This window comes from Rhea pennata, chromosome 8 (genome assembly GCF_028389875.1).
Source record: "Rhea pennata isolate bPtePen1 chromosome 8, bPtePen1.pri, whole genome shotgun sequence".
NCBI classification, from domain to species: Eukaryota; Metazoa; Chordata; class Aves; order Rheiformes; family Rheidae; genus Rhea; species Rhea pennata.
The window spans coordinates 33009721-33028983 of record NC_084670.1 but is presented as its reverse complement, the minus strand read 5'-3'; the positions used below and the strand labels follow the sequence as shown (position 1 = coordinate 33028983).

Genomic DNA, 19263 nt, shown 5'->3' with positions numbered 1-19263 from the left:
TCAATGTGTGTGATCATGCTGCTGCTGCACTTTGCTGTTGGAGAAGGAAAGACTACATAAGCGGCCTCCAAAGTGACATTTAAAGGATTATTCAAAAAAACACGCATTGCGTGAAATAAAATTTGGAAGTAGCAAGTATCAGCAAGCGTGGTGAAGGTCCGTCCACCTCCCACGCAGTTGGAATTAGCAGCTAAGTTGTGTCTGGGGGAAGGGATGATGCATTATTGAAGAAAAAAAGCTGCGCGCTTTTGAAAAAATCCATATGCAAAAGGAAGACAGCTGCAGGATTGCTCACAGGGGGCTATTTTATACAAAGGAAACCAGCCTCTGGCATTTCGTGGAACGGAGCTTCAAGGCTTTGCTCTGCGTTAAAATGTGTAAAAATGAGTGGTGGGCAGGCGCAGGAGGTGTCCTCACCTTGTGCAACTGTAACCAGCGTGGAAAGTTTGCTTGACTGGAAGCACTAGCTGGTTGAATATCCTTTGGTTCAAAAAGATGAACAGTCAAAAATCCAGTGAAGCAAACCTGCATGTTCTGCACAGGAGGATTTAATCCAAAGTCATTAGATAGATTAATTCAAGTGTGCACTCTTTGCTGAAGGCCGTGTGTCCACTTAGCTGTGAGACACAATAAATCAGTGTCAAAAATCTAGAATTTCCTGTCCAAAGCAAGATGCCAAGCTAGGTTAGCCTCTTTGTCCACTTGCTCAGCTCGGAGTATAAATTAAGCTGCCCAGGAGCCTGCACATTACGCGTTAGAGAGAGCTACTAAAAAGCCACAGGACAGGCAAAGCGTCCCATTTCCACGAACGTCATGTGAATTTGACCTGTGTGTGATCCCACTGCATCCCATCCCAAAGCCTTGATTCAGCCGTCGTAACATATTTAATAGGAGAAGCTCATTTCCCGTCAGTTCAAAACCATTTAGAGAGCAAGTGGGGTGTTAAGTAGAAAGTGCTGTTAATGAGCACCACCGCTAGCCTGCTGATCACAACCAGAACGTGTAGGAGGGGTGTGTATTGGCGTCGATGTCCACTGAGATGTAATTTGAGCACCTCTCCCTTGGGATGCCAAAACCAAGGCGTCCATAACGCTAACCCTATTTAGGTGTCGTTGCACGCAGTTCCTCCTTCCTTACAACTACTTTAATTCCTTTCTCCTGCTCTTGAGTTTCAAGTGCTTCCTAGGCAAACGCACGAGGAGCGCCCAGCAGCAAGCTCATTGCAGATGCCGTCCCCCCGGGTCCGTGGGAAGCCCAATCCATGGCAGGGGGGAAGACCAGACCAGAGCTCTGCAAACAGAGGCAACTTCTTTAGGGGACTTCATCTGCAGAGATTTAAGGGCTTCATGTCCTTACTGTAGTCCCTTGGCCGTGGCCACGCTGTGCAAGTGCGTCTTCTTTCTCCGTGCACGCTAGAAGAGTGATAAATGGTAAAACTGAAGTCGCGGCATGGGAAGCGGCACTACGACTTGTTGGGGGAAGGTGTTGGGGCCCAAGTGAACGAACGAGGAAGGCACTAAGCTGAATTCATTACTGACTTCCCTTACGTATGGAAAAACACAAAGTCGCTGAGCACATCTCGTACCGGAACGGGGACGTCTAAAATTGATACCACGCTGAGATACAAGGCAGTTGCTAACATCAACAAACATACAGAAACGGATGTGCCAGTAAGAATAGAAAACAGCACGTGGCAATTTTGAGCGAGAGCTTGTGGTTTGCCAGTTATTCCTCTTGCCACACTGTGTTTCCTTGGCGTTCCTGAAATATTTAGGCGGCGGGAAGTGTGGTCAAGTGCAAACCGGCCGCACGTGGCGTTAGCAGGCTCTGTTAGTGCTATTGCCTGCAAAAGAGAGGCTTGAAATAAAGTCCTCGGCGCAGCCTCCGCGCTGGCGGAGGTGCCTGGAGTTGAGGTGTCGCAAGGGGCCCGTGACTTTCCGAGCGAAAGGGCGTTTAATGCTGGATTTGAAGGCGCCGGGCAAAAGGTTGGGCTGGGTTTCCACCATCGCCGCTGCAGCAGTGCTGCGAGCTGAGTGCGCATCGTCTTGGGAGGACATAAAATCCGTGTCAGAGATGGGGCCCGTCTCTCTCCTTCGTAGTTTAAACTTCTTGTGGATGATAGGGATGGAGACATCTGTAAAAAGCAACGCGGCCCCTTTCCTTCCAGAGTAAGGCTATGAGTTTTCCAGCTGTTGGCTAAGACGGGTTTTCCTGTTGAAATAACTTTTGTCTGATGCAAGTCTGAGACAAAATGGTTACGTATGGTCACTGAAAATGTGGCTTTGTCAGTTCTGTCCCATTCGCTTTTTTAATTTTTATTTATTTATTTTTGTAAATCCCAGTATTTCTGTTCATTGCTGCTTCTCACAGTGTCACAAAAAGTGCTGTTTGGTTTCTAAAACCCTCGGCGTCTTCCAGTAAAGGGCACGCTGATTCAGTGCTGTTTTCCCTATACTCTGGATTTCCTTTACCATATTGTGTGGCTAATTTTCTTTTATCCTTATAGTTGCTTCTCCCAGTTAGAGAATTGTTTCTCGTGATTAGGGTTCTTGCTTTCCTTCAGAAGTCCTGTTGTCTTGAATAATGCGAAAACGAGCCCGTAATGTTGATTCATGTGGTTCCTGGTTGCAACCACAATAATATGGACTGTGCCATATCTTTGTCAGCTGATGCCATTCTATATTCATAGAACATGACTTGAGATCTTTTTTTAGATCTCTCAAGTTTAAAGATTAGCTTATTAGGCATCTCTCTGGGGTATAATTATTCTGGACCGAATAATATGTTAACCAGAGAATGTGTAATTTATATACAGTCGACAAGCAAAGAAGAGTTTATGCATAAAAAACCTGAATTTTCCAGAGTGGTTTTGAAAAGAAGATATTCATAATACATTTAAAAGACTTTTATGTAAATGGCTCTCAGTGGCAGTTTCTGCTTTTGTATCTGACGTGTTTCTGTATGTACTGTAACTTGATGTTTTCTTTCGTGGTACAGCGTTTTATAAAGTAGAGCAACCCTAAGAAATTAATGGGATGGAAAAGACACCGTAGAGTATCTCTTCAGTGATGCCAGTGCTGGATCTCTTCTAACTTGCTTCCCATTCCTCTGCCCTGGTCATTCCTAAATGAGACGGGGTCAGACGCTTCCCTGTCTTCTCACAGGAGGCTCTTTCGAAATACCCTAAACAGGTATTTTTAACAAATCCAAGAGAAATTTGTAGTATTGAGAACTTCATTTGTTCAGGCTCGGCTTATCGAGCTCTGTGGAGAGCAGCAACCATAAGACATGCCTTTTGGACACTGTGTCTTCTAGTGGTCGTGCGTTTGCATCGGAAATTAGAAAGAGTCTGTGAATCACATTTGCGTTTTTTTCAAAAAGTTTTCCAAAATTCTTATTTATTCTTTAATTTCACTGGTCTGCTCTTTTAATCTCTTTTAATTAACCAAGAACCTGCTTTGCTTTCTTTTCTTTTTTCCTTTTTTTTTTTGTGTGAAGAAGCAAGTGGGTTTATGCAAAACTGATGGTGAAACTGTTGGTGAAATAACTGCTCAGCAACGCTTGAAAGTGTAAATAACAAAGAAGCAATGCCCTGGGGTACCAAGACGTTGTGCTACTGTATGAGTAATAGGAAGAGATTATTGCACTAGACATTAGAGACGGGAAAAAGACTTCAGGAGTAATGTTAAGGGGTAGAAAAGTCTCCCAAAGAACAAGGTGGAATAGAGCCCTCTTGGGGGGATTTTGAAGTTTCGCTGCTAGGTGGGCAAATATTTTGTAGGAGTTCAGTTCTCATCGTGGGATGCAGTACTATTGGACCAGTGAGCCTCATCAACCCAAACGAAGACAGAAAATGAATTTATGCATTAAGCCACCATTGAAAGAATGCAAAGTTGGCTCCAGTTTGGCTGTATTTAGTAAATGCCAGCAGCCTCTGGAGGAATTTGGGTTTGGATGCGGTTCAAAGTGAGCGATGCTCTGTGGATATTGCACACTTGCATGGAGTCCTGGAAAATTTTTGCAGAGAGCAACCCTGAAGAGGCTGAAGAAGAAACTGCATTATATAATAGATTATCCTTTAAGTTCTGTGATCACTAGCCTGAACAGTTTGGGGAAAGACACGAAACCAAAATACTCCCATAAAAATTCTGCGACCCCCTCTTGCAATAGAGGGAAGCCGACGGCTTCTCCTTTCTCCGCTATGAGCTTGTAAACGAAGCTGTTGGTGGCAGGAGCCGTGAGATGCACCGTGCTTGGAAGTGAGTAGATAAGAGCTTATTTCCTCCAGGTATAAGCAAGGATTAGAGGAAATAAACTCTGTAGAGAGAAAAGAAAGACCTCGACACTCAGCCCGGGGAGGCCTTTGCTTCGCGCGGTGGCTGCAGGCTGCGTACACATCTCAGGCCAAGGATCTCCTGCGACTCCGTGAGCTACAGCTGAGCGTAGACATCCGGAGGGAAGAAATGGCATTCGGCAGCTGGTCGGGACAACACGTAATTATATCTTCAACACCAGCATTAGCCCAGGAGAGACTATTACGTGTTGCTTTGTATTTGCCCTCCGTGACCTTCACACCCAGCTCTTTCTGATCGCAGTTTTTCCTTTTCTTTAGTATTTTTTCTTTTTCTTTTTTTTTTTTTTTTTGTTTCAGGATAACACCAGGCACTGTGAAACGCTGCTCCTGGCTCCTTGATGGTGTCGGCGGTCCGCCTGGGACCCCACCATACTGTCATGCTTTGTAGCAGCAAAATGCTGTCTTTTCCTCCGTTGAGACGTACGTTGGTCGTTGTGCCTATTGGGCATAAATAATTCCCCTTGTGCTGCTAGAAATGCATATCTGTTATTTTCCCCGCCTCGCTGCTTAGTAAAGTTTGTAGCAGATCTATCGCTATGGTTTCAAGTTAAAGCCCTTCTTGGCATGTTAGATACAGAGGCTCAGTTTTAAAAATAGCTATCTACCAGGAAAGAAATGGGTCCGAAGAATGCAAGAGGAGATTGCCTGGCGTTTTGCAAGCCCGGAGCCGGGAAGCAGGCGTGAAGCTCATGCTGGCTAAGGAAAACACACAATATCGGGAAGCGGCCGCAGTTTGGGGGCTCCAAGCGGCAAGGGAGACCTCTAAGATGGGCTTAAATAATTTCCCGAGATGAAACTAAGGGATGTAAAAAAACATTATGGGATGATAAAACCATTGCCCGTCGCCAAATTCATTTAATATCGAGCCTGTTTTCGCTTCTCGTGGCGCCCAGGAGCTGGCTCGGGTGCATTCGCTGCATTGAACCCCGGTTTCGCCGCAGCTGCGAGATGAGCCGGCAGCTAAAGGCCCCGTTAACGGGGCACTAACGTGCCGCTGGGGGTGAGACTGAGCAGGGTGATGGCACCGGAGCGGCAAGCAAAGCTGCGGAGACGCGATCCGGCCAAAATCCGGGCACGGGAGCTGTGTCTGCTGTGCCGCCTCTTCGTCCTCTCCTAGTGTAAACAGCAGGTTTCCGAGTGCGTTCTTGAGGGCTGGAGCCGTGCTGTTGCCGAACGGCGCAAGCGGGAAAGTTGGCTTTGCTTCACGTGGACGGCTCGGGCCGAGCGAGGCCCGCTGAATTTGGAAAAGAATTAGGGGAACTCGTTTTTCGGAGTGTTACGCCTGCCGTTGCCCTGTTGTTACAGTCCCCTGGGAGGCGTCTCCAGCGCTCGCCGCCGTTCCCGTTTTCGGATCGCGCGGTCGGCGAAGGCGGGCGGCGAGGAGCCGGCGCCGCTTCGGTTCCCGCTCGCAGCTAGCGTCGACCCCGCGGGCCGCCGGAGCCGCTGCTCCCCGGCCTCCCGTCGGGAGCGGTGCCCCGGGGCCCCTCCTGCGAGAGGAGGAGGAGGAGGAGGAGGAGGAGGAGGAGGAGGCCGCCGGGAGCTGGGGAAGGGGCCCTCGCCTGCGCGGGGACCTCCTCTCCGCCGCAGCCCCGAAGCAGAGCGCGGGGCTGAGCGCAGGCCTGACCGGCGTCTTCTTTGGAGCCCGCATCTTCTTCGGAGACCGTATCCTCACCAGCGTGACCGCTGCTGCCGCTCTTCCCCGTCGGCAGCGGCTCGGTTGCCTGCTCGCGAATCAAACCGCGGTTCCTTTTTCCGCTTCAGGGCGAACAGAGGCGGTGATAAAAAACTTCGGGCCGCACTACAGGCGCCAGTACACCGTGGCTTTCTGCAGGCACATCCAGAGCGAGCTGGAACAGCACCGGGACTCCCAGTCCCAATTCCTGAAAACCAAGGTAAGAGCGCCCGGGGACCGGCGCTGCCGTGCACGTCTGCCCTCCCGGCGCGCCAGCACCGCGGCTGCGTGGAATAATTAGTGCGTTAAGGATCGAAGTCGTGTTTTTAGTACTCGCAGTGGGCAAAAAAGCATGAGCTGGAAGGATATCAGCTGCCAAAAGGGCTTCGTTTTCCTGCTTTTTCCCAGGAGCGATGCATGCCCTGTAGCAAAGTCAATAGGAACTGCGGTTACTCAAAGCTCCTGAAAGTCAAACTTGCTATTTCAAAAAGTTATTTGAATGTTTGTGCGTATAAAAACACAACGCAGAAGTCCTCAGAAATGGTTACCCGTCTGTTAGGCGTTGAAACCCCCTTGCGCTGCGTGGCCGCACGCCCGGGAGGTGCACGTAGAACGTTTTGTGTCTATGCTTTTTTTTGGACCAAACGTCCCCCCCGAGCTTGCGTGGGCAGATCCCGCCTTGGGCTCCTTAGGTTTTAGGCAGAAAAGGTGTATGTGGGTGGAAGTTTCAGGTCTACTTTTGAAAATTTGTTCTTGTTTTGATGCTTTTACCATCTACACCTGCCGGGAGGGCAGTCTAGGATGAGAGGAACCTGCACACACGTTTCTGGCTCGAAGGATGCCTTTCAGCAAGGTTCGCTCGGACGCTTGGACCACGACTAGTTTCCTCCTGATCACTGCAAGGTTTTGCGAGAACCTTGGGCCAGAGATGATCCATTCAGGGCAGAAATTTGTGTGAGAAATTCAGCTAGCCCTTTCATCCTGTACGAATCCCGCAGGGTCCCCTAAGGAACACAATAACAATGTGAAATGAGCTACGGAAATCTGCTCTTCATTAGAGGAAAAGAGACAAAAGGAGAGACAAGAAGTCTCTTTAATAAAGGGGAATGAGGAGAAGCAGACTTTAATATAAGGAGAGGTACCAACCTAAACGTTTCAGTTTGACTGCTATGAAACCACAGATAATATTCTTGAAACGGCTGGAGCAAAGGCTTTTGCGCACGTAGTAGAAAATTGGAAATAATGAACCCTCCGGCCCCCTGCTTGCATTCAGCGTGTCACCGGAAAAGGTTCAGTCACCAAAATCGAGAGGTGGTTTGGAAGGTGGCCGAGGGTCTCCGCTGCCGCAGCTCCTGCAGCTGCAAGGGTTTGGTTGCATCTGCGGGGCCTGATGCAGTGCGATGGTTACGGCTCCAGAGCGCAGGGGAAGACTCAAAGGCCTCGCAGCAGCTTTAAAGAAAACGTAGAAAAGCTGTGCAGTGGCCCTTGGTCCAAAGTGATTTCAAATGCAGGAAATTTGTCTTTGCAGCCGCCGGTGGAAGCTGGGACGGTCTTACACGAAGCGGAGGTGCTGCATTTCGCCGAGGACCTGAAGAAGTGGAAGGACAGATACGTTGTTATCCAAAATGACTATACCGTGGCTTGCTTTGAGACCAAAGAGGTAAACGCTTCTTCCTGTTATGGTCCTCTGCGCTCCCCCGTGAGCCCCTACCAAACTGATACATGGCTGCTGCTGCTTTTTTATTCTTTTAGGAGTAAACGTTGTCCTCGGACAGGCAGTTGCAGCCTTGCTGAGCGGGGTCGAGGCTGCGGCTAGATGTCTTGGGGGAGAACGAAGGGCTTTCCGCTGGCCCCGTGCGTTTGCAAACCATCGTGCTCCTCATCACGCCTCATAAACACCGAGAGGGTGGTTTTAAATATGCTTTGGACGTTTAAAAATGGTTTAAGCTTTGAAATGTCCAGGGAATATACCTGAAATTCAGCCTGAGAGAAACTTTTCCCCTATTAGGAACATCAGTGTGCATTAGCTTTGTAAATAGGTTGGCTATTTTATGTTTTGCTGTCCTTCAGTCTTTATTTTGACCCCCTGTATTTTGATTTTGCAGGCCTACCAGAAAGGAGCCAGCCCTAAATGTCATATTCTTCCTGCAGGAGGCAAAGTGCTAACTTCAGAAGAAGATTACAATTTGCTGTCTGATAAACATTTTCCAGATCCTGTTGGTAAGCTCTGGTGAAAGCTGAATTGCCAAGCCTCAAGCTGTTTTCTTTACACGATGCTCCTCTGGGCCCACTTGGAGGCAAGATTTTTACACAGGGTAGTAGAAGATGCCTGTGGCGCGTTTTCTGAGTCAAGATATAGCTCTGGAATGGACATACCTACTAAATGCTATAAACTAATGTTTGGAAAAATACTGGGTCCCGTGTTTCCCGTATCCACGCACAAACACTCTGGAAGCTCTGCAGATCACACCTGGAAGCAGGCTCAGAGCCACAATACTCTTTTCCAGTGCTTTGTTAATATTCCCGGTTTATTTGTTTCTATTTTTGGAAGCCGGTTGCCTGTGTTGACTTAGACTTCACAATGTATCCCGCAGGAGGGCAGGAAGTGTTGCTGATTCCGTTTTTTCTGGCACCAGCACCGCTGTGATTCTTCCCGTCCCCTGCCCCAGTCCCTGAAGACAGTGAAAGCTCCAGGTTAAGGAACCGGAGCTGCGCACATTCCTTACCCAAAGCTGGAAAACTCAGAACCCCAAAAGGAAAAGGATAAGGGGCACAAGTAGAGCAGTATCTTCCCCTTTTCTGAAGCTCTCTCTCCTACTACTGCAGGTTATAACCACTGGAATATGTCCTGTCTGCGCCCTTTCCCAAAGGGGCGCTGGTGGCCTTGCTTGGCAGAAGGCTGCGGAGGCTGGACATGTCCTTGGAGGTTCCTGTGGCTGCACGGGAGCCACCGAGGGGGTGATGTGGGGTGGCCCCAGGCCAGTTGAAGGTTTCCTATGGGTTTCCCTCTGCAAATGGCCTCTCTTACGGCCATTGTGCCCCTTTGCTGAAGATTTGGCTCCTCAAGACTTCTTCTGGGAGGGACTTTTTATGGCTAGAATCTTGATACCAAATATGAAACCAAACTATTTTTATCTGTTGATCCATAAATGGTGTTGTACAATAGCCCATGGGCACAGGAACCCAGCTGAGACTGAAAGATAGACTGGACTTGAAGGTGCTTTAAATTAGGATATCTGTATTTTGTGTAGGTCCCAATGAGAAGGAGGTTGCCCAAGCCTTTGTCCAACTGCCGAAGGAGTTTCCTGTGTACCTGTGGCAGCCGTACTTCAGGCACAGCTACTATTGCTTCCCGGAGCCTGAAGCGCAGAAGCAGTTCAGTGCAGTGCTGAGTGACTGCGTGAGACACTCGAACCATGGTGAGCACAAAAACATGTTCCTGCTGTATACTGTTGACCCTGGTGCAGCTTTAAAGGCCAATTACAATCATCATCTTGTAGAAAAATGAAAAAAAAAAAAAAAAAAACAAAAAACCAGAAACTTTTCTTTTGGAAGATGCTTGTTTTTCAGTGCCTTGAGGAAGGCCTGCATTAGCATAGCCCTTCTTCTTGCTTTGCCAGGAGCTGGGTTGAGTTGGATTTGAACTGTAGTGTGGTGAGTTTGGATACAAAACATGGTAATCGCTTTGAAAGTAGCATTCCACTCTATGTTGGCTGGTCTAAAACCATTATCAGGATGCAAAATCACATGAAATGTTTACTAAATATGGTGGGTCAGACTTCAAGCTTGACAGATGCATCATAGGTGTACTAGACCACGTTTGCAGTGTTGAAGGAATGTCCTTTTCTGTAGTGTTAAACATAAACCACCAACAGTCAAACATTTCGTGGCTTTTTTGAGTGTTTTTCTTTAGACAGCAACACAAGCACTCGGCTACGCTTAAGCCTTGTAGTTGGGATGTGAATTGTGCGTGAGACACAATACTGGTGAATTTTAAATCTCACTTCCTGAGTACTTGAGACTTAGAAACCTTGTAAAAAACAAACCTGTGACTTGCTAGGATTGTAAAAACAACCTTGCTCCCTTGGAGTCTGAAGAGCAGTTATGAGTTGTGTCCTTCAGACAAAGAAATGCCTTCCTGTTTTTTAGGTGAAAGGGTTGATGTGGTTTTTCTTTTCCCATCAAGCTGATCTGACTTCCCATTTTGTGTCCAAGCTTTTCGTTGCCTTTCCTGGCTTTTCCATGCCTTTTGTGTGGCTTTTGAGTCCCGTCTGCTCCTCCTGTCCTTGGTGGGAGATGTGGGAGTAACTTCTCCAGCGATTTCAGCTGCCTGGGCCTCAAGCCCATGCTTGTAGATAGATGTCATGTGTCAACAGTCGCTTTTACTTGCAGCTCCGATGTCTCCCAGTGTTTTTCTAGCTGTCACTGCTGTCTCTTCTTCATCCTCTTCACCCCATTACCCTCAGCCAGTTGTCTCGTACCGTCTTCTCCACATCCTTGTCAGCTGCCTTCCCTTTCCCCATGCCTCCACCTCTAAAGATAATCTTGGCTGCCTTTAAGACTCAGTTCCCATCTTAAAAACAGAAATTATTCTCTTTCCAGGCAGTTACTTGTGCAGGGCTCAGCGGTGGGTGGTAGCAGATGCGTCCTTTGTAGGCCGCTGCAAGTCTTCTCTCCTGAAAGCCCATGGTCCCTCTCCTCTCCAGCTCACTTGCAAGCTCGCACAGAGACTAGTGAGCCAGAGCGGGCCTTGCTGTCTCAGGTTGTTGCGTACCGACCCAAGCAAGTGGCTCAGGTGCGAAAATGCCACGGTAAGCAGCAGACCCCCCGTCAAAGAAAGGCTATTCCATGACTACGTTAACGCAGGCTGGAGGCCTCGGGCGAGGAGGAGCACGCGTTCACCTGGCGCTCTCGCATGGGTTGGGTCTGTAACGGCTGATACATATTCCATGCGTAGCTGCCAGATGAGCTTAAATTCCCACAGCGCTCTTACAGGAAAAGTTTGCCCCTGTGGCTTGTAGTTCTGATTAGTCCATCCTTGTAGCTGCGGTTGCACAGTGTGGTCGGGCTCCAGGCTTTAAAAAGCGATCTCTTCGCTCTGCAGAGAACTGCAGGACTTGCTAAGGAGATGGGGATATGATCAAGTTTTCCTGGCACTGTAACTCTCCCATCGCTCGAAGCCTTTTTGTTAGGCTGGGATTTTTCATTCCCTCTTCGCAAGCAAGTGTAACAGGCCAGACAAAGCTTTTGGCAGCGCTGTTTTTTTCTTTAAGCTAAAGTTCAGCACCTCACTCTAGGGGACAATTCTGCGTTGGCTGAGGATGGGACTAGATGACCTCATAGGTCTTTTCCATCTCTAATGCCTCGGAGTCTGTGTTTTATTATATTTCATGTCTCAGCTGTTGCTAATTTATGAATCTGCTCCAGGGTTTATCCCTCTTGATATCCCTGCAGTCAAGTTTTTATCTGATAGAAGATTCTTAATGACATTAGAGAACCCTTATCAAGGCTCATTCTTTGTGTTCAGCAGACTAGTTAGTAGAAAAAGACAATCTGGAGTAGCATCTACCATTATACTAACAAAAAGGAATAGGTTTTAATAGCTAAGGAAATGCAGACTATTATTTTCTTGGATACTTGGAATTATCTCTTAGAAACTTAGATGATATGAGTGGAAAAAAATGATCACTGACCAGCACCTCAGAAACCTTAGTTCTGTCCTTGAAGAACTTTCTCAGGGTTTTATTTAAAAGACTTCTATGAACTTACATTCTTTTTCTCATAACCAGGATATATTACTTTATAATTGTTTTTTAAAGTTTGTATGGAATCAGTTATATTACAGAAACCAGGCATGCGAGCAGCTTCAGAAAGCTGTAGACATGTGCAGCGATATGATAGGTGGTAGAGCTCTTGTTACGAAAATTAGCTGTGCTCTTCTCAAAACACTGAAAGGAGAAGAGAGGTGTGAAGAAATGTGCAAGTATAATTGCGTGTAGAAGTAGCTCAGTGAAAACTTTGCACTGCACAACAGGATGCGGTGGGATAAGGAGCACTGGCTGAGGCACCGCTCTCTCCACCGCTTTCACAAAGTGCTATGGTAACTTTCGCCAGGGCAGATTTTGGCAAGGGCAGGAGAAAGACAGAGGTAATGTCTGATCGGGAGTTGCCTTACAGTCTTTTTTATAAACTTTCACTGGGAGTTTGGAAAAGGAGTGCATCATCATGCTGTTTTTAAGGAGAAAATTCAAAGGAGTCTTTGGTTAAAGTGTTTGCTTTCTCCCAGGAAGCAACATTAAACCTTCGGTGCCTACTGACCGCTGCTTGCTGAACAGGAAACCTCAGTGAAACAGCATGTGGTCCTGACTAGGGAGCAGCTCTGGGATGTAGGTATTTCCTCTCTTGAGAGTCCTTCTGTTTAAATAGCTGGTCCAGCCTGTGTTTCTGGGTTTTCTGGTCAGAAATCATGGTCAGAAGGGTAATTACCATAGCATTTGGATTTAGTGATTGCTTCTTGCAGGTATGAGTCAGACGGATGGGTTGTGGGTTTCTCCTACCTCCCCGAACTTCCCTGCTGTGTTCATAGGACGTTGCATATCCTTTGCATAGGATTGCAGATCCAGGGGACAGTGATGTCCTTCGTTATCAGTGGAAGAGGTAAACCTTTTGCATCCTTCTTGGGTACAGTTCAAATAAAATACGTCTGAAAACTTTAAGATGTGTCTGAACAAATCAGAATGTGATTAGTCATGATGTTAAAAATATCCTAGTAGAACTGGATGAGATTCAGTGAGTTAGTCCAATTCTGAAAGTTAATTAACCTAAATGTAGAAAACATTGCAGTCCTGTCTTACTAAACTCCATTTTGGGCTGTTTTCCTGGGTGAGGGTGCTCTCCGTTCTCCATGCATGCGTGTGCAGGAGGTGGCGGAGATGCGACAAGAGGAGGTCTCGGTGCTGGCAGCTGGAGCCTGCGAACCTTGGGGGCTTAGAGGTCCCATTGCCAGGAGGTGGGGAGACCATGGCCTCTGGGGCCAGCTACTGGCGGGATCCATGAGAGGTATATAGGTCATACAGCTACATACATACTATAGTGGAATCTACACACACATGTATATGTATATGTATTCCACGAGAGGACATCCATCCTGGTGAGCTGGAGAGGAAGACCAGGATCAGGCCATCCATGTCATTCATTCTTTGTGTGAGTGCTGTGTGCTCTTTTTGTCTGTGGATTGGGGTGGCAGACGTATTATGTATATTTACTATATATATGTCTGTGCATAGTAGGTATGTTTGCCTATTGAGAACACCTCTCAGCCTTGCTGTGGGCTGCACCCGGGGACTGAGAGCTGCAACAGCCTCAGATCTACTGGGCTGTTGGATTCGGCAACCTCTAACATAAATTCTCCGTGCATTTCATTCCCTTTTCTAGCTGACTTTGAGTCAAATATATTTCAAAATTCCTTTTTTAACCATCCAGTATGTGACCTTTCTGCTCTTAAAATTAATGGTTGTATAACTCTGTTTCCAGGAAAAGAAGGATCACTGTAAATTTGCATACTCATTACATAGATGTTCCTATGTAATCCTTGCCGTTATCTCAAAACTGCTTTACAAAAGGTGCAGTGAAGAGCTTCCTTCCCTCTGTAGCTGCCCGTCCTTTGCTAACGGCTTCAAAATTAAGACCTTCAGTGGGTTGTATTAACGAAAATTGCGCATCTCGTATCCAGCTCTGAAATGCCACGGTTCATTTCTCATTGAAAATTTGTGTCTAGGCATAGGATATAAAATACTCCAATGAGCGCTCTTGCTGCTTTCAAAGTTTCTTGGCTATAACGAATTGAAGGGTCATTGGCATTAGTTGAACAGCATAAATGTGCGTGAAGAAAGACAACGTTCGGGGGAGGTCTCTAAATAAGGATCATGGGTCATCCAAACAGCGTTCTTTGCAGAAGGGACCTTTTCCAAGCCAACGGATACAGAGGAGTCCATAATGAAATATGGTGGTACAGAGTAATATGACTTAGCGATGACTCTTGAAGAAAGGCAGAAGCAAATCGTGGTCGTACCTCCTGTTTTAGGCTTTGTGAAGCGTATTAAATGTAACCTTAAGATGCTATGCTTCTCCATAAAGCAACATAAGATAGTCGTTTTTTTTTCCCAAGGAGAAGATAATTCCACATACAGAAAAGAAAATATAGTGTCTAGGTACAGTACTCCCCAATCAGGTTTTCAACATTAATTTTGTTATTCGATTCCTTATGCTATACAACACTCACCATATTTTCCCAGGATGATTGTGTGGCCTTTGTTGTTTTAGAAAAATTCAAAAATAAATATTTAAACTATCAAACATGTCAAAACAAAAGATAGCTGTCATACAATGAGGCAAGTGGAAGCATTACTGTAGAGCTCTTGCTTTCTGATCTGATTTTCAGTGGGAAGCATTGACAGCAATTGGGTTTTATGGTATTGGTAAATACGATACTTAGTAGTAAGTATGTAGTAAATAGTAAATACCATGCAATAATTAGCATGACTGACTGCATTAGAGCTTTTTTATCTGAAGATAGTATATCGCTATATAAAACATACTGCTGTATTTGTTCTGATAGTGAGGATTTGTAATTAATTCAAGAGAATAGCAGCACAGGAGAACAAATCTGTATCCTACTACCCTTTTCTTATAAACTTCTTGATAGAACAGGCAGTAGGAAGGAGAAATTTCTTCCTATGTTTTTTCTAATGTTCCCCTCCTTGTTTTGCCTTGAATCAGTTCTTCCTAGGTTCATAGGGAAGATCTGCTAAACATTCACTGTTGCTTCCAAAAAACTGGTCTTCATGTGTGTGTGATTTTTTGTAATACTTGCAGTTTCAAAAACATTTTTTTTTTCGAAGAAGCTGTCAATGAGTTGTAGGGCAATGTGGAAGGAAGTGACTCAGTTATTTTTAGCTGAAGTAGCAGAACCTATTAAACTAAACATATTTAAAAGTATGTTTATTTTTAATATTAACAATTTAATATTAATATTAAAAGTATTTAAAAACATGTCATTTACTGGATTATTTTCAGTGTGGCTCTGTTAAATAATCTCTTGGTTTTGCAAGGCTACTCTTTAAGAGAAGAGAATTTCCTGCTTTAGCTTGCGTTCGTATTAAAAAAAATAGCATTCTCAGTTGGTGTGATACTGGATTATTTTGGTAGTAGGTAAATCTGTATACACCTGAGCAGTAATGGCATCAATGTATGTTATTAGCACTATTTTAGTTTAAACTAAGGACAAATGGTGGTGGTGGTGGTGGTGAGTCTCATAAAAGAATGAAAACGGAGGGAAAATGAACACGTGAAGCTCAGCTGAAGCCACCTTCACCATGTTTTTTCTTACCACAACCGTCGCTGTCATCGTCACGATGTCAGCTTCTGAAAGACATGGATGATCCAGCTTGCCCTTTGGTTAATGACAACCAGTGGATATGGCTTTTCCTTACCATGTTGAATGATGGTCCTAGCTCCCAATACAGTGTTTGCTGCGTGACTGGAAATCCTTCAACTCCTAAAATTACCATTTTATTGCAGGGCACAGCGGCCCGAAGGGCTGATTTGTTCATAGCACTTTATTTACATGTTTAATTATACCAACGGAGAAGGAGGAGGAGGCTCGATTTTTCAATGTCACTTGAGCTTACTTGAGCTTAACATGAGAACAATATATAACTAGTTTTTTTTTCCCCTAGAAAAGCTAAGGATCTCAAATTTGAAAATAAGGTTCCATTTCCCTGTCTTAATGACTTTTGTAATATTTAGACTATATCAGATATCAGCCTTTTTTGTCACTTGAGGTTTCTCCAAGGCGTTCATTGGCTGGGGCAGCAAGGAGGTTATCTTCTGTGCTCCGTCATCTTCATGCTGCGTTTGAGAAAATATCCTTCTCCGTCTTAATATCTCTCTAACTATTCTGAGTATAAAGAGGGGCTATGTGAATGCAGACAAACTCTCTGAGAAATTTCTGGGAACTGCGCTCCCCGCATCAGTGCTAAGAGAGTAGTTTAGTCACAGTTTCACTTGACTCATCCCAATGAAAAGGAAAAAATACTGGGAAGTATCCTACAAATGACATGCTGCAAAACATATTCATAGCACGGCAGTTCTGGGGCTGTCACACTGTTGGCTTTTTGTTGGGAACACATTGGACATTATTCATACAGAGGACAAACTTGGCATTTTGAGAGCTTTGGAAACTTCTTGGGCCAGGATCCTGTCTTGTCTTTTTAGCACTGTGCACTGGGCTTACAAGGTGACTGAAACTGTAATTATCCTACCCTAGAAATTTTCAGAGACCTAAATGCGAATTGTTGATAGATTTTGTGAATCTCTGGACTTTCTTCCCCCTCCATGGCCCCATTGCTATACCTTCTGTGCCATGTTCTGCCACAAGGAGCTTTTTTTGGAGGAAATCTCCTTTAGGGAGATTTAATCAGCGAGGTTAGCATGGATTTCCAGATCTACATGCATATAGAAGAGCGCTAGGTCATGAGAAGAGTTTCGAGTATCTGTGTCATGGGACACTGGCTTCGTGTTGCTTTGGTGACCTGATGACCTACCTGTTGAGGATTCATCGCATCCACGTTGGTCTTTTTAGGGAAAGAAAACCTTGTAATGCCCATAAGCTAGCTTGAGAGTGGTGAGAGACTCGCTCAAGGGCTCAAACTCTCCCTGACTCAGAGCTGAGTCTTTCCCCCATGTTGTTCTCAAGGTGAGTACGGTCTCTCTGACTTGCCCCCTTAAGCGGGAAGCATCCCTTCCCAACTTACCTGTGGTTCTGGGTGGACCTAAGTACCGCAGAACACAAGAAATGGGGATAATGATAAAAAATGCAATATTATAGATGGTGTGCATATGTCTACTCTGTGTAATTCTTTCTTGGAGTAACTTTTCAGACGTAGTCACCTAAATTTAGACACCCAAATAGGGAGGCTTCTGCTGCATTGAGACTCCATGTCCCCCATGGGTGCTACAGGTGTTCAGTGCCATTACAACCATCCATATGAATGACATTTAAATAATACAAATCAGGTAAATAGATTTGAAATTAGACTCAAATTTGGAAAATTTTATTCTGATTCTCTTTTATTTGCTTCAGTGTGCAACTGTCTCTATAAAAAAAAAGCTCTTTTTGGAAAGGGAACCTGAAGATTTAAAGCAGTGCGGAGGACCCAGAGGAGCCAGTCAGCAGCTCTCACAGGAGTTTGGATATTGCATTTCTGTCCTCCCTTTTCTTCACCCTTTATTCCCAGTCCAGATGTCGGTTGCAGCACACAATTCATTTCTTTGCTTTTATCTCCGTTATCCCCCCACTTTTAGCCATAGATTAGACTTAGTCTTGTTCCCTCTCCATCTCTGTTGTCTTGGGGAAAAGTAGTGAAACGGCAAGAATTTCACATCTCAAATTTGGGGAGAAATTTTTGCTAAAATTACCAGTTAAACCACTCGCTGTGTTTGGTGGAGTGTGACCCAGTACAGGATGGTAATAGTGAAGGAAATGCCTGAAGTATCATCAGTGCTGAAGTGTTTAGCATTCTCATTTTAAAAAATCTTTTATATGTGTATGCCCTATGACACAGTCTGAAATTTCTTCTGAACATTATTTTATTTTATTGTCATTTTACTAGGTCTTCTCATTTCCTATATGAAGTTACCAGCTACTGTGTTTCCCTTGGTATTTCGCTATTAAAAATGAAGAAGTTACTGTTCCTTTTGGTGCTGGCATATAGAGAAGTCTCTGTGATAAGAAGGAAAATACTACTAGCTAATTCTGGGAGATTCACAGTTTCACTTCCTGATTTTACATTCTCTCATTTGGTTTAATTTCACAACCTTATCTTAATAATAACCTTCATGATACAGGAAGCTAAGTGACTTTCAAAACCATGTGCTACCATCTCAAATTTCACCATAAAAGAGAGAAAAAGAAATGGAGTAGGCAAGAGAGAAACACAAAATGTTCCATATGTACGTATGTATATATGTACCTTATGTATGTGCCTTATATAAGGAATTCTGACAAATCTTGGCTATGATAGGAGAACTAAGACGCCTTCAGATTTCTTTTTCTCTAACTTTTATAGTTGCCGTTACCTGTGTCCACATTTCCTTTTCATGACTGTAAACTTAACAGCCAGGTGTTTTTCTCATAATTGTTTCTAGCCTTTCTAAGTTACATGTGCCTAATATATGTAAAGCTTAACAACTCTTGGGGTAGAATTCACAACAATTATTCAAGTTGATAAAGGTTGGGAAGATGACGTTAAATACTTCAGCTGAGGGAAAAGTTACCTGTGCCAGGAGAAATACTGAATTCCTTAGACATTTTCTTTTTCTTTCGGCTTCCTTAGACATTTCCTGCAGATAGGATCCTCCTTCCTACCTACTGCCTCGAGATACCATATAGCTGGCCGTCTCAGGACCTGATTTTGTCCTGTATGTCCTTATCTGTATGTAGAGCAGAGCAGCTCTACAAGAGTCCAGGTGGACACTGGAAAGGCTTTTGAGCCTTCTTGTTGCAAACAGAGTGGTTTTCTTCCCCAGAGAGGGCAGCTGGGGAAAAGATCTTCTTGTTGCCTGCTTCAGCAAAATGGGCAGAAAGAACAGTTAAAGAAGAACTCCGTGGGAAACGACTTCTGTGCCCTACGCCGTTTTTTGACGTTAAAGAGAAATGCCCCCTGGAGCGGGGTGAGAGTCAGGCCTTGCAGAAGGTTGACGTGATGGTTAGGGGGTGGGTGAAGCCCGCTGTCTGCCCGACGCGGACTTGGCGCTTGAATCTTGACTTTTGCCGTCGTAGCTGTTGCACTTGGTTTAAATGATCAATGAGATCGGCTCTCCCGTACTCCTCATGGGTGGCTGCCACCGCTCTCATTTGCACCGGGAGGATGTCTGAGCTCCAGAGGGAGTTTTCAAACCTGTTGTGTTAACTTTTGTGGAAGTATGAATGTTTTGATAATAATCAGTACCATTTTGCTATAAATATCTTTCACCAGGCTTATAGGGTGCTACAAAATCTATGAAATGTTTTAGGACCCAATTTAATATTTTTGTATGAATGAAAGCTTGAAATAAGACTTTTTTTTTCCTTTTGCTGGCATGTTTTTGCTATGCAGCATCAGTTCATTCATTCAACTTAGCTTTTGCTTTTCCAGTAAGTCTCTCTTGGTTATTACGCTGGATTTTCAGTCTGTAG

At 45.1% G+C, this 19263-nt stretch overlaps 1 protein-coding gene across 1 annotated transcript in view; it reads left to right on the top strand.

Moving 5' to 3' along the window:
* The window catches only part of NIBAN1 (niban apoptosis regulator 1), a 47153-nt gene that overhangs the window by 8978 nt on the left and 18912 nt on the right, over positions 1 to 19263 (top strand). Inside the window, exons 2-5 of the mRNA XM_062581464.1 lie at positions 6116 to 6246; positions 7555 to 7686; positions 8132 to 8246; positions 9278 to 9445. Coding sequence (XP_062437448.1) covers positions 6116 to 6246; positions 7555 to 7686; positions 8132 to 8246; positions 9278 to 9445 — 546 coding nt within the window. The remainder of the gene's footprint in view (positions 1 to 6115; positions 6247 to 7554; positions 7687 to 8131; positions 8247 to 9277; positions 9446 to 19263) is intronic.